Below are 14,042 nucleotides of genomic sequence, written 5' to 3'. Positions count from 1 at the left end.
CACGTACACACACACACACACACACACACACGCACACACGCACACACACACACACACACACACACACACACACACACGCACGCACGCACACACGCACACACGCACGCACGCACACACACACACACACACACACACACACACACACACACACACACACACACACACACACACACACACAGGCACAATTTGTTACCTTTGAAAGTGTCTTTATTTATTTGGTGATTTATTCCATAGGCCTATATATTTTTTGGTCATATGTTGTGTGTCTTCTAACAGCCAAGACATCATATCACTGTTTATAATGGGTGCAAATTTGGTGTGACAGGTTAGGGGGGCAAATTTATCATTTCTAAATAAGGAGGGAATTCTGCCCCCTTTACCGTATCAATTCACTCTTAAAATTGAGTATTCAGGGTTAGTAACAGCAAAATACAAAAAAAAGAAAAAAAAAGAACACTCTATTTGAGTGAAGGAGATAGGGAAGTAGGTAACATCCATTGAGACTGGTCTAAAGTGCTTATGGAAGGGGAAATGACCGAGCAAGCACAGGAGATGTCTCATGACAATAGTCTCCCCCTTGGGCTAAGGAAATTGAAGTTTCGTGTTTTGTAGCTAAGGGATCATTGAAACACAATTCCATCTCTCACACGTAAAAGGAATAGTAGATATACTTTTAATGATAGTCGTGATTCTTGTCACCTTGGTGATTACATAAAACATTTTGAAAACTCACGTGTGTTGAAATTGACCTTAATGGGCCTTACTCATAAAAAGTATAGATTGTGTGTGTGTGTGTGTGTGTGTGTGTGTGTGTGTGTGTGTGTGTGTGTGTGTGTGTGTGTGTGTGTGTGTGTGTGTGTGTGTGTGTGTGTGTGTGTACGCACACATGTTTGTGCTTGTGTGTGTGGGGGGCTGTAAGTGTGTGTGTGTGCGTACTTGTATGCGTTTGAGTATGTGTGTATGTGTCTGTGTGTGTTGCCATTTTGAACAGGAAGACTCTGTTTCCTCTTGCTAGCTGTGCTCCAAACTTAGTCCCAGCTTCAGGAAACTACAACCCGCTAAAATTCCAAGGGGCAATTTACAGCCCTGCATAACCATCCACTTTGCACAATCAATAGATATGCACTCATATTAGCTTACTTTCTTACTTAGTTGCTTGGTTACTTCTTACTTACTTACTTGCTCACTCACTGCCACTGGTCATATAGTGGCATTTGCATTTAAATTAAATGAACAATCAATAGATATTTCTTTATTATGGTTGAAAGTAGAAAAATACCAAGTGAAAGTGCACTGATGTAGTTGCAGACAGTTTGGCAGAAAAACCAAAAAGTGACATCATCCTTCTTTTCATCCGTGATGTTGTTTAGCATAAGTAATAAAAAAAAATTGATACAAATGTTAAAAAAAATCAACCTGTAGAAAGAAAAGGCGTTGATTCGTCAAAAACCCAATCCATTGACCTGGAGTCACCTCTCCCATACACTATCTAAGACAACAACAACCAAATAAATTGACTGTGAAGTTCTCCACATTCCACACGGTAACTCTAGGGGAACATTATGAACCCCGATACATTACAGGGGTACAGTTAGGCATGGGTGTTGTGATGCTAATCCTCTGAGGGTGCCCTCATAGGACAGCGCAGGAGCGCGGCTCCCTGAAGGGGTTGCTACCCCCGGGCACGCCCACCAACAGGGCGTCCTTGCCGGCGTTCTGCAGACAGTATTGCTGCAGCTCCGAAGCAGCCTGGGACACCTAGCGGAGACAGAGCGACAGGGACTCCGTTAACCGCGACTGACGCCAATAGAACAGACACAGAGATAGACACACGCACGTGCACAAACACACACACACACACACACACACACACACACACACACACACACACACACACACACACACACACACACACACACACACACGCACGCACGCACGCACGCACACACACACACACACACACACACACACACACACACACACACACACACACACACACACACACACACACACACACATTTGTTGACTTCACAGGTAAGGTGTCAAAATGGCTTAAAGTTTCATTTTTTAAACATACAGTATTCAATCTCTAACACCCAATTACAATTAAACAATGAATTCCCCAGTGTAATGAGAGCCATTGACACACTTGACATTTGTAATATGTACATTTTCCTATGTACTTCATGGTGTGTTGTGTACGTGTGATGTTTAGTTACCTTGATCCTTTCAACGCTCGCCTCAAGCTTCAGCTGTGCCACAAGACGCCTCATGTTTGATAAACTGGAGTTGGTCGAGGTCATCTCGGAGAGTAAACTGCAGTTTCTTGTCCTACTTCCAGTCCTTTGGGGGGGGAGAAAAAAGGCTGGGGCTGTGGATGTCTTCAGTGGAGCTGGTCAGTGTGTAACAACCTCGTCCACAATGGCCGAGCTTCCTTCCAAATGGTCTCCCTTGACCAAGCCCACTTTGCTTTCACAGTCACACTGCTGAAAAAAGACCTGAGCTGTTCATGGAAGTGGGCAGTGGTTCTTTAGAAAAAAAAGAGGTTGGCTTTTTGAAAATCCTATATTACTTGCAAAGTGCTACAGTAAGCACTTTGAGTCTGCCTTGTGTATGAAAAGTGCTATTTAAATAAAGTTGCCTTGCCTTATTATTTATAATAATGTTCATCGTAGGGGCCTCATGTTGAATGGCCATGATATGATTAACTTTACTTAATATACTATAAATTTATGATAGAAAGATACACAACATTTTAAATGGATGTTGAACATGTGGAAATTCTATATCTGACCCCTTTGCAAAATAAAATATGATTTGATATAGGATGTTTTATTAGATATTGGATAATAACAACGTTATGTAAATGCTTGAACAGACGTAGACTGCAGCGCCAGCACGCTAGGAAACTGTCCTTTATATATTAAGACATGTATCCGCATGGTTAAGTTCAGTAACTACACTAAACAGTACATCGCTTTTGTTCAGTACGCCCCCGCTTTATTTGTCCCCGTTGGTTTTCCATACAAGCTTACGTTTGCTACGTATTGGCTGAAACCCACGTGGCTACTGAATTTCTCCGAGCATCCCATTGGTTGAGATACGAGCATTAGAATGACCTCAATCTCATCGGAACATGAACACACACTCTACAGCAGGTAAATATATTAGCAAGTTTAGATGATTCGGTCGTAGACGAACACCTTCAAAGCCTTTACACAGAGTTAGAACAAGTTTATAACCTCTCACCTGTCAAAGTCAGTTTATATATTCTCCAGGCCTTGTTATCTGAGTGCGTTGTGTTGTGGAGCCATGGTCGAAGTGTTCTCCGGACGAACTCTCTTGAATAAAGACGGGGATTTCGTTGACCCCGAACTGGCGCTGAGGAACAAAGTGGTTGGGATCTATTTTTCTGCGAGTTGGTGTCCACCCTGTCGAGACTTTACGCCTATTTTGTGCGATTTCTACACTGAACTCGTGGAAGAAGGCGAACCCCCTGCACAGTTTGAGATAGTTTTCATATCGTCCGATAAGTCGAGTGACGACATGGTTGAATATTATCATGATATGCATGGGGACTGGCTTGCCCTACCATGGACCGATGATTTCAAAAAGTAAGTACGTAGCGTATTCCTTAAAGAAAATATCACCTCGCTATACCCATAAAACCAGCTACTACCTATGCATATTATATCCTTGTATCTTCCAATACCATGTTACAGTCAAATATGTACAGGGCAGGCCTAGTCGTAATAGGCTGAACTGTTATGCAAGATAGCCTTCTATGGCAGAGTCAACCTGTCTTCAGGATTAGGGTCAGGGTTTACCTCAAGCAATGGGGCATCGATACATGAGGTGGAGGTCAATGTCTGGCCTACATCCAGTGATGACAGCGAATGTTCATTGAGTGATGTTTATTTCATTTCTTTTAATAAGAAAAAACGACAACTCTGACTGTCATCTGCTTGTTCACCCCACCAACACAACACACACTTTCTCTTCTCTGTGTGACAGTGAACTGAAACAGCACTACAAGATCACAGCGGTGCCCAAGCTGGTGATAGTGAAGGAGAACGGCCAGGTGATTACGGATAAAGGAAGGAAACAGATCAGAGACAAGGGCCTGGCCTGCTTCAGGACATGGCTGGAGGCGGCGGAGATCTTTCAAAACTTCAACAGCTTCTAAATGGTACACAACATTGTTGGACGAAAGGGGGAGGACACTGGGTTTATAGTTTTTATTTCTGTGGAATGGTTCACCTTTTTGGAGATGTTGCAGAAGTAAAATGTAGCCTGGGATGTTTTTTTTTCCTTATTATAACCTTTTGTATTGTTTCAGTTTTGTTGCAATCGATTACAAAACTATGCAAAACTACATTCAGGTCCCTAAAGCAACTTATTTTGATTTTTTTTTTTTATTATGAAAACCTATTTGTCCTTTTTTTTAGACCTGAATGAACGCTAATGTAGTACTAAGTGTAGTACTAGTCTACACGTAGACAATGTTAGAAATTAACCTCAATAACTTGAGATAGGTAGTGTGATGATGACTTGCTGCCGAATGTACACTTAAAAAGAGCTTGACATGTATTCTGACAAATGTTTGGATAATATTTATTTTTTAAATGGTTTTATATATTTTATATAATTTCACATACATTTGAACATGTATTCCAGAAATAGCACACCTTCAAATTGGTCATATTACAAGAGTTAATGAAATAGTTTATTTGGTTTATTCATAAAAACAATAAACAAAATATTTGTCGCTTACTTAGTGTTTTTTTTTCACTTCCTGTATCTTGTTGTTATGGTGTCAAGTAACTACACAAAACAAAGTCTCTAGCCTTCTCCCCACAGACTCATTTACAGACGTACAATCCCAAAGGACAGAGCACAACATGCTAACACATTGTGCTTTAATTGCTTGTGCTGTAATTACTATATGCAATCACATCAAAGTATAGGAGGAAAGGCCACACAGTCTCACATGTTATGCAGTTTTCAAATGAGTGAAAAAGTATTTCTCAATGGTGGTAATAGTGATAACAATTATCACTATCTAATAGCATCTCATAAAACAATGTGAATAGTCACAATGATTGTGATTCATAATGATGACTTGATGACACACATTTTGACCCGATAATTAACTATTCTCATCACTACTATAACAATCTGTGCAGAAGGATTGTGAGTAAATATCTCATTAAGCGAAATAAGGCTTAAAAACCTGCATACCAATGTGGCACCACTTCTAACTAAGCAATGCAAAGTCAGCTGCTTGTTTAGCCGTTCAATAATTTAAAACCCTCAGATTCCTCCTCATCAGCTATTCCTTGTTCACTGCTTAAATGGAGCGTCACTCTCACTCCCTCGCTCTCACTCTCGCTCTCTCTTCCAACACGTTCTGCCTCCGGCATGTCTCTCAGAAGACCTGGACACTTTTTAATTATGTTGTAAGTGCACCGTTTCATCATCCTCTCTTTTATACCCACTGCCATGGAGCACACTGATTCATATATCACCTGTAGGTGCTATACACTGGCTGCTGTTAATCGACCTGGGCCCGCGAAACACTGGCAGCCGGTCTGAGGTGGATGAGGAAGCCTGCTGACGCAATTAGAGTTGTTGACATCCGTGAACGGTTCAGTGGCATAATGAGGAAGTTTGCGTTGTGCCCAGGAATTGTTGCCAAAGAAGGCTAGAAGGCAACGTCATAATTGTATATTCATGATTTAAGTCAGTTTGTCTTTTTATGTTCAAGGGAAATTGCCTTAACATCTCTGATATATTTTGTTTCTTTGCTAAGTATAAGCAATATAATATAAAGTTACAAGATTTTACTTATTAGGCTATTATGTAAACTCATTTCTATCCATAGCCACATCATAGATAATATTTTTCATAGTTAAAACGTGAAGTAATTATGAGCTAGGTCTACTTACGCTTAAAATCAACGTTCCTTGGAGTCCATGTTTCACTAAAGTGTTGCAGTCAGTTTTCCACGGGGGGTCGCTAAAGTTCAGTTCATGTAATGTGTAATGAAAATTAAGGTTTTCGCCTCAAATGGATTGACATAAAGAAGATATATCCTATTTTCTAATGCACTTAAAACGTTAACTCAAATAGTGCCGGGCTATATGGTGTTCGATGCCGGATTCATGCCGAATAGGGATGCCTCACAGAATACTATAGCCTACAGATTCAATGTCTGGTCAATAGCGCCCCCAAGTGGTGGGCACAGCCTCTTACCAGACCATTACACGCATATTCATGATTGAAATATTGAAAGAGCTGATGTGTAACTCCGGGCAACTGGGACCTCGGAAGGTACTGACAGTTGACGTTACCCACGCACATACAGTACTTCAAACATCTTGAACTATTGCTGCATCCGGCTTCTTTGATCTTGCAGGTGAATTAAATATATATAAAAAATGTTGCATCATGGAATAACCCCATATTTGGGCGGCACACTTTTGTTTTAGCCGGTTATTTCAACCAAGAGAGCGATTCTGTGTTCCACGGCTTTTTACTGGCCCCATCTCAACTCTAGGCCATAACATTACAACTAAAATGTTCGGGTTCAGACCTAATATTATTTAATGTAAGCTTAACAAATTAGGCCTGACTATTCATATCATCATATCATATTCATATATTGTAATAGCCTAGATGTTGCAATGATACCATTACACAATGAATGGTGGGAAATGGGGTTCACATAGATTTTAAAATAGCCAGAAATGGGGATATCTTGGCTATTTTGATCCATAGAGACAGTTGAATTGATCATTTTATCACGTAGTAAGATATTCATCACTCAACACTCAACCTATTTGTTCGTTACGAGTTTAGAAGAAGAAAAAAAAGAAGTGGGGGGGGGAAGATGGGTCTTCTCGTTGAAATCATTTAAATTTGGACTCAAGCGAAGAAGCAATGAAAGACGCCAGTGTTCCGAGGGAGCGTGCTGCTGTTGAAGCAGGTAAACAACGCCGCCTTTATGAGAAGGCTACAAGGGGGGCGGGGGCATCCGACGAGGCGAGTGGGTGGGACCAGCGATATTCCTCAGGTCACACTCAGACTTCGTTCAGAGTAGAGTGTTTCTCACATATTCAGACACACGCACACGCACACACACACACACACACACACACACACACACACACACACACACACACACACACACACACACACACACACACACATACTCCCACGCACACCCACACACACACACACACACACACACACACACACACACACACACACACACACACACACACACACACACACACACACACACACACACACACACACACACACACACACACACACACACGCTTGTATGACACGTCCGCCACGACGAGTTGCGCTCGCGGACTGGGCTACCCCTCTCGTCAGCGAACTCAGAAGCACGCGGAGGTAAGTGAGGGCAGGGGAGCTGTTGAATAATTAATAATGAAGCTTTGCGTTAATCGACGTGGTCATATTAGAAAATGAAGAGCATCTAAACCATGCGGACATTGGAGGTGATAGTTAGCCTTAACTAGATAAATGTAGGCGTACTTAGAGCATTTGTATTTATTCGTTCCATAATAAATTGTTACTTTTTTTTTGTTGTTGGACGAATTTAAAACTAATTCAAGCAGCGCGAGGAGTAGCTGATGATGACAATTATGAGATGGATCAGTTTAGATGTTCACCTCAACAGTGCTCTGTTATTACTCTGTAGACTACATTATCATTTAAGGATACACACAAACCCACAGACACGCGCACGCACGAACACATACACACAAACACGCACACACAAACACACACACACACATGTAGGCTACACAAAATCTCTGCATGTTGAAGGCTTGCTGGTCGTGATTTTCCTCAGGGAAATGGTTCTAATCCTTTTAGGTCTGTTAGTTATAAGCACTTGCAGTCAAATAATTGTTTTCACACCTCCCGCTAGTTTCCCCACATTTATTTGACTATATTTCAAGTGAGATAAATACATTAGCATGTGTGGTGTTGGGGCTTGTTTGACAGTTCTAACTTCTAATGTACAATCGCTGCTAGGGAGTCTAGGTGTGTGTGTGTGTGTGTGTGTGTGTGTGTGTGTGTGTGTGTGTGTGTGTGTGTGTGTGTGTGTGTGTGTGCGTGTGCGTGTGTGTATGTGTGTGTGTGCATGCATGTAGTGTGTGTGTGTGTGTTAGTGTTTGTATGAGAATGTGAGTGTGTCAGATGTGTGTGTGTGTGTGTGTGTGTGTGTGTGTGTGTGTGTGTGTGTGTGTGTGTGTGTGTGTGTGTGTGTGTGTGCCTGTGAGAATGCATGTGTGTGTGTGTACGTCTGTGAATTTGTCTCTGAAAAGGAGTTTCTATCTTTGTGTGTGTATATGTGCACTTATGTAGTATGTGTGTGCATGTCTATGAGCTCATCCCCCTTGGGAAGGACCCCGTATTTCTCACGTTACTGAGATCAGACCGCAGTTCCCTTTCCACAGAGAGGCACCGATGTCAACCAACTGTTCCTCCAGTCACACTCCAACGCCTTCACTGACGATGATGTAACTTCCCCGAAGAGCGACACTGTAGCCCAATCTCCCTCGTTAGGGTCCATTCAGTGGATGTTTGCACTAAGAGGATGGCACGTCAATGCACGTTACTAATTATAATAGTAATGGGGCATTCTAGACTCTAAGTTCATTTCTCCTGGCGACAGCACAAAGAAATAGTGCGACAGAGCAGGTTATGCCAGATAGCTGGGGCGGTTTGTGACAGTTGTAGTTATCACAGTGCTCTGGAATTACCCTGTAGACCATTGTAATTCATGCATACACACACACACACACACACACACACACGCACACACACACACGCACGCACACACACACACACACACACACACACACACACACGCACACACACACACGCACACACGCACACACACACACACAGATATATAGACACATATACACACAGACACACCTCCTCTCCTCATTTAGCCCAACACCCAGGGTTAGGGTTGTAATTAATCTTTCAAGATGGTATTTCCATTTTTTTCTTGTGATTTATTGATACAGGGAGTCCCGAATAATTGTCGATGGGGCGGAGCAAAGTTTACATTGTTGGTTGATGTTTCTAATTCGTTGTCAGAAACTTTATGACTGCAGGTTTCCTGCTGTGCATTTGGATCGGAGTTTAGAGTTACAGACTCTGTTTATCAGTCTTTCTTTTTTCTTTCTTTTTTTCTTACTTTCTTTATTCTCCAACTTGATCTTGACTGGAATGATAGAGATAGCAGATATTGTATGACGTGGGGGGGGGGGGGGGGGGGGGGGGGGGCAGCTTAGTGTGTTTATATCCCATTTGAAAGGTTTTTGGTTTGCACCCCCAGAGTTTGCAGTCTTACCTCGCAGGCATCCTTGAGAAAGTGGTCCCAAAGCTCCCACGTGCTGCTGCCTAGCATGTGTCTGAATCTGCTGTAATTCTAGAGGACTAAACAGTCTTCTAAATAGCCAACTGGACTGTTAAATGACTAAATAGAATGGCCCTAAGAGTGAAACATGGATTTTGAGGTGGGGGGGGGGAGGGGGGGGGGGGGGGGGGGGGGGTTAAGGGGGGAAGCAGGCAGAGGGACGTGGACAGGGACTGCCTGTAGTGGAATAGAAGATCATGTGTGTTTTAGGGCATTCCAGGAGTTGGAAGGCAGAGAACCTTCCGGGACAGGGCATGGAAAAACCTCCCCTAATGAGGGGGACGCCGAATCACCTGAGGGAATCTGAGACCCTCTCTGCTTCTCCCTCACACTCTGTGTTCAGGGGGTTTCTTCTCCTCTCTTCTCCTTCACGTTGCCTGTGCTTCCCTCTTCCTGCTCTCCTTTCCCTCCCATGTCCTCTCCTTTCCTCTCTCCTACCCTCCTCTCCTCTCACATCCCTTCCCTCCCTTCCTCTCCTCGCTCTTCCTCTCTCCTCTCCTCCTCTCCCCTCCTCTTCTTTCCTCTCTCTCCTCTCCCTTACTCTCCCACTTCTCTCCCGCCATTTCCTCTCCCTCTCATCTCCTCTCCTCTACTCTCCTTCTCCTCTCCTCTCCTCTCCCCCTCCTTTCCTCTCCTCTCATATCCCTTCCCTCTTCCCCCCTCTCCTATTATGTCCTGCCCTTTGATGATGACACAGTAACATGCGTCTTATGTGTTGCATTTATATAGCACGAGCTAAGGCTCGTTAACAGCCCTGGAAAAGGAGAAGCATCAGAAGATGGAGGGCCAGTTATAAACCATGACAACACTGTCCAGAAGATCACAGAAGGGTGGCAGTAGAGGTAGGGATTAAAGCAAGGAACTGTTACATTATCCAACAGTTAAGTCAGTGCGGGTTCGGCTTGGCTGTTGTGAAATGTGGTGGCTTTGCGGTTTAGCCGCGGTTAAAAAATCATTCATTCGAAGGGTGAGTTATAGGCGAATGAAGTCAGAACAGCAGGAAACGATTGAAACTGCCAAACTGTGTTCAGGGACAGTTTGGTTTATGGACCCCGAACCCTAGTTTCCCATTCCCATTTGGATGGGGCTATTGATACAACATTGAGGATGCTGTGCTCAGTAAAATTTTGATTTGATAAAAAAAAAGACATGCAGATGGTTGTAATGAATACTTGGGCCATTTGAAGTACTGAATGTGAGCTGTTAGTCGGATGGCTTATGATTTATGATGGCTGTTCAACCGATCCACACTGGAACTCAGTGCCAGACGGGACTGAATGAACTCAAACAGCAGTGGGAGTCTGTGGATTAAACTCCCCCAGTGCCCCACCGCCATGCACCCACCCAGCACGTTCTCAATGATGAATCTCTCCCTCAGGACTCAACAGCATTGAATTGATTAGTTGGACTTGGGAGCACCTTCTTTAAGGAAGGTAAGATGCGCATTTGTGGCATTTTATCAGACAATAGAGTTAGGGTAAGCATAACACTGGTCTCACAAATCAGACTTGACTACCCTGTTCAAGCTCAAATCTTGTTGAAATGGGCGTTTTCTGATGCTGCTTATTTGTTTTCTCTAATCATGTCGCTGGAAGCAGGGATCTGTAAGTGCATTATTGGCTGTTAACAGTGATCGCAAAATTGGCTAGCACTAGTAAACGGTAAAAAAAAACATGAGGGATTCAAATCAACACTGTTAAGACCTGCCACGGTAGAAATACCCGTGATAAAATCCCTTCCTGAAAGCTTCTCTTTGGATAAAATATCTCTTTTACAAAACAGGAAACCAGGCACAACGCCCCCCCTAACCCCCTTCTGCTACAGCATTGACAGCCGGATCCCATATTAGGCAAACCCTAACCCTCGGGCCAGGCAGTATAATGACAGAAAAAAAGGATGATGAAAAAAAACCAGACAGGCAGTTTAAACAAGGAAACTGCGAGTCATTTATCCTGAGACATGACCTAATGATTTGAATGAGTGTGCGTTTCCTCCTCGTCTCGTACGCGTTAGTAGGTATAACACGACCCCTTGTAATCGATGAAACCCACAGCGGCGCGGCAGCTGGAAGCAATTCAATGGCGCATTGTGTGTTTTTTCCCTCTGGCTTCTAGCGATAGAGGTGTATAAAGTGTAGCCTTCAGAGACGGCATGGCTGGCTTTACAGCAGCCATGTAGCTGGCTGCATAGTGTGCTTCCCTGGAGCAACCCCACGAGGAGAAAATCTCCTCTCAAAAGCGTTGTGGAGGGTTCTGGCCGAGGTAGAGCTCAGTCTGCACTTAGTCAAACGCTGGGAGACACAGTGAAGTATTCACTGGTGCAATATACTAATCCTTTCTTCAGGATTGGCTTCACCTCGCCACGTTGTCAAAGGCCCAACTGTGTGTGTGTGTGTGTGTGTGTGTGTGTGTGTGTGTGTGTGTGTGTGTGTGTGTGTGTGTGTGTGTGGGGGGAGAGAGAAACTGTATTTTTACAGTTCGGGCCAGACACGAGTATACAGATACATTGACGGTCTCCAAGTTCACGGCAACACCGCGATGCACATGAGGTTATGTTTTAATAATCGTAAGCATTCACACTGGCCCAAATTACACACACAAACTGGATAGAAATGTTGTGAATGTGCTTTTCAGCCTTCTTTCTCTCTGTAGGTTTAGCTCTGAGCTGAACTCTAAATAATTTATATAAAAAAACAAATGTACACATATTTATAGAGGGGTTTTATATATATAATTAACAATTATTCACAGAAGAGGTGAATGTTTGTTTTAGTATATACTACATGTGAACACTCCAAAAATAAACAAGATAACACATTTTGTAATGATTTATTGTTTTTTATTAGCGGTTTATTTGTTGTTATTAGCGTGACGAGACGACCGTCACACGCGCAAAACAATATCCTGAGTTTGAGATCTCAATCCTGGGATTTTGCCCCATATCACGAGATAGCGAACCACTCAAATTGCGCCATCTTAGGAGGTTCACGTGCAGCATACACTAATTAATGTTATGCCTACACGATGACGATCATATACCACAGCAGTGTGTGATTTAGACAGCGTCTGAATGAAGCCTAGTTTCTTTCTCTCTACCTTTCCACAGACCTTATGCACACACACACACACACACACACACACAGAGGCACACGGGCGCGTACGCACTACGCACACACACACACACACACACACACACACACACACACACACACGAACACACACACACACACACACACACACACACACACACACACACACAAACACACACACACACACTTTCACACATCACTGATTATATTGTTCTGCAGTGCCCTTAGTCTCAGAGAAGTGCTTATGTTTGGCCGAGGGAAGTACAAATAGTTATCGCCCTAGACATGCGTACCCGCCCCGCCAGAATGGACTGGAAAAGTTGTGATCTGGGGGCTTTCAATAGAGCAACCACATGTAATTTGTAGGACTGGTAGCCATCCTGGGAGGGCACTTCCTCATTTTGTATTCCCCCTCCCCCCTTTTATTCAGGTTTTTTTTAATTTACCTATTTGGTGTGTTGCCAGATATAACCCACATGGGCCACACTAGAATGATATATTTGTGCAAGCTAGCTTATAGCATAGGGTAAGCTTGATGAAATAGTCTGAGGAGTGCACTAGATTTACCTTCGAGTCGGGTCATTTATATAGACAAGGAACAGAATGATGGAGATGTAATGTTAACAGCTGATGTTTACACTGCAGAGATTTGTTTAGCAATGTTTGACACTTAATCATATAACAAACGATCTCTCTTTCTCTTCCTGTTCCCATGTCTGTTAATGTGTCTGGAACTTCCCTCTCCTCCCCCCTCCCCCTTCTGCTCTCCTCTGTTCTCCCAAATCCTCTCCCCACCACCCCTTATCCTCTCCTCTTCTCTTAGCTCCTCTCCTGTCTCCTCCCCCTGTTCCCTTCCCTCTCCTCATCTCTTCTTTTCTTTTACTCTCTCTCTCTCTCTCTCTCTCTCTCTCTCTCTCTCTCTCTCTCTCTCTCTCTTTCTCTCTCTCTCTCTCTCTCTCGCTCATTCTCTCTCTCTCTCTCTCTCTCTCTCTCTCTCTCTCTCTCTCTCTCTCTCTCTCTCTCTCTCTCTCTCTCTCTCTCTTTCTCTCTCTCTCTCTCTCTCGCTCATTCTCTCTCTCTCTCTCTCTCTCTCTCTCTCGCTCATTCTCTCTCTCTCAATCTCGCTCATTCTCTCTCTCTCTCTCTCTCTCTCTCTCTCTCTCTCTCTCTCTCTCTCTCTCTCTCTCTCTCTCTCTCTCTCTCTCTCTCTCTGTCTCTTGTTCTCTCTCTCTCTCTCTCTCTCTCTCTCTCTCTCTCTCTCTCGCTCTCTCTCTCTCTCTCTCTCTCTCTCTCTCTCTCTCTCTCTCTCTCTCTCTCTCTCTCTCTCTCTCTCTCTCTCTCTCAACTCCTTTGACCCCCAGTTTCCAGAACACTCAAAGAGGAGCTATGCATCTTCTGAAGAGACCCCCAGGGACCAGCGGGAGCCTGCTTTCTCATCGGACGTAGTGTCTGGCCCCTCCGTCGGCTCCACCTCCCTCCCTG

General features: G+C 43.6%; 3 protein-coding genes across 3 annotated transcripts in view; 2 read left to right on the top strand and 1 right to left on the bottom strand.

Annotated features, from left to right (window-relative positions):
- Positions 1 to 1,237: 1,237 nt before the first annotated feature.
- gng10 (guanine nucleotide binding protein (G protein), gamma 10) lies at positions 1,238 to 3,426 on the bottom strand. The gene is made up of 3 exons (XM_030354778.1): positions 3,250 to 3,426; positions 2,220 to 2,486; positions 1,238 to 1,758 (listed from the first exon to the last, which is right to left on the bottom strand). The coding sequence occupies exons 2-3, from the start codon at positions 2,301 to 2,303 to the stop codon at positions 1,633 to 1,635; spliced, it is 210 nt and encodes a 69-aa protein (XP_030210638.1). The 5' UTR covers positions 2,304 to 2,486; positions 3,250 to 3,426; the 3' UTR covers positions 1,238 to 1,632.
- On the top strand, positions 3,084 to 4,773 carry nxnl2 (nucleoredoxin like 2). The gene is made up of 2 exons (XM_030354777.1): positions 3,084 to 3,614; positions 4,015 to 4,773. The coding sequence occupies exons 1-2, from the start codon at positions 3,313 to 3,315 to the stop codon at positions 4,184 to 4,186; spliced, it is 474 nt and encodes a 157-aa protein (XP_030210637.1). The 5' UTR covers positions 3,084 to 3,312; the 3' UTR covers positions 4,187 to 4,773.
- Positions 4,774 to 7,260: 2,487 nt separating this feature from the next.
- The window catches only part of csgalnact1a (chondroitin sulfate N-acetylgalactosaminyltransferase 1a), a 22,381-nt gene continuing 15,599 nt past the window's right edge, over positions 7,261 to 14,042 (top strand). The window contains exons 1-2 of the mRNA XM_030354907.1: positions 7,261 to 7,425; positions 13,922 to 14,042. The exon at positions 13,922 to 14,042 is cut by the window's right edge and continues 1,545 nt beyond it. The gene's annotated coding sequence lies outside the window, so the exon portion shown is untranslated. The remainder of the gene's footprint in view (positions 7,426 to 13,921) is intronic.

The sequence above is a fragment of the Gadus morhua genome, chromosome 4 (assembly GCF_902167405.1).
Source record: "Gadus morhua chromosome 4, gadMor3.0, whole genome shotgun sequence".
Lineage (NCBI taxonomy): Eukaryota > Metazoa > Chordata > Actinopteri > Gadiformes > Gadidae > Gadus > Gadus morhua.
Note: the sequence above shows the minus strand (reverse complement) of the source record. Positions and strands in the feature narration are given on the sequence as shown.

What these genes read in the sequence shown, in the direction of transcription:
- gng10 (XM_030354778.1), bottom strand. Translation starts at nt 2,303, where the DNA reads ATGACCTCGACCAACTCCAGTTTATCAAACATGAGGCGTCTTGTGGCA. An exon ending in CGAGCGTTGAAAGGATCAAG is followed by an intron (nt 1,759 to 2,219) that starts GTAACTAAACAT and finishes TGTCTCCGCTAG; the next exon opens with GTGTCCCAGGCTGCTTCGGA.
- nxnl2 (XM_030354777.1), top strand. Translation starts at nt 3,313, where the DNA reads ATGGTCGAAGTGTTCTCCGGACGAACTCTCTTGAATAAAGACGGGGAT. An exon ending in TGGACCGATGATTTCAAAAA is followed by an intron (nt 3,615 to 4,014) that starts GTAAGTACGTAG and finishes TCTGTGTGACAG; the next exon opens with TGAACTGAAACAGCACTACA.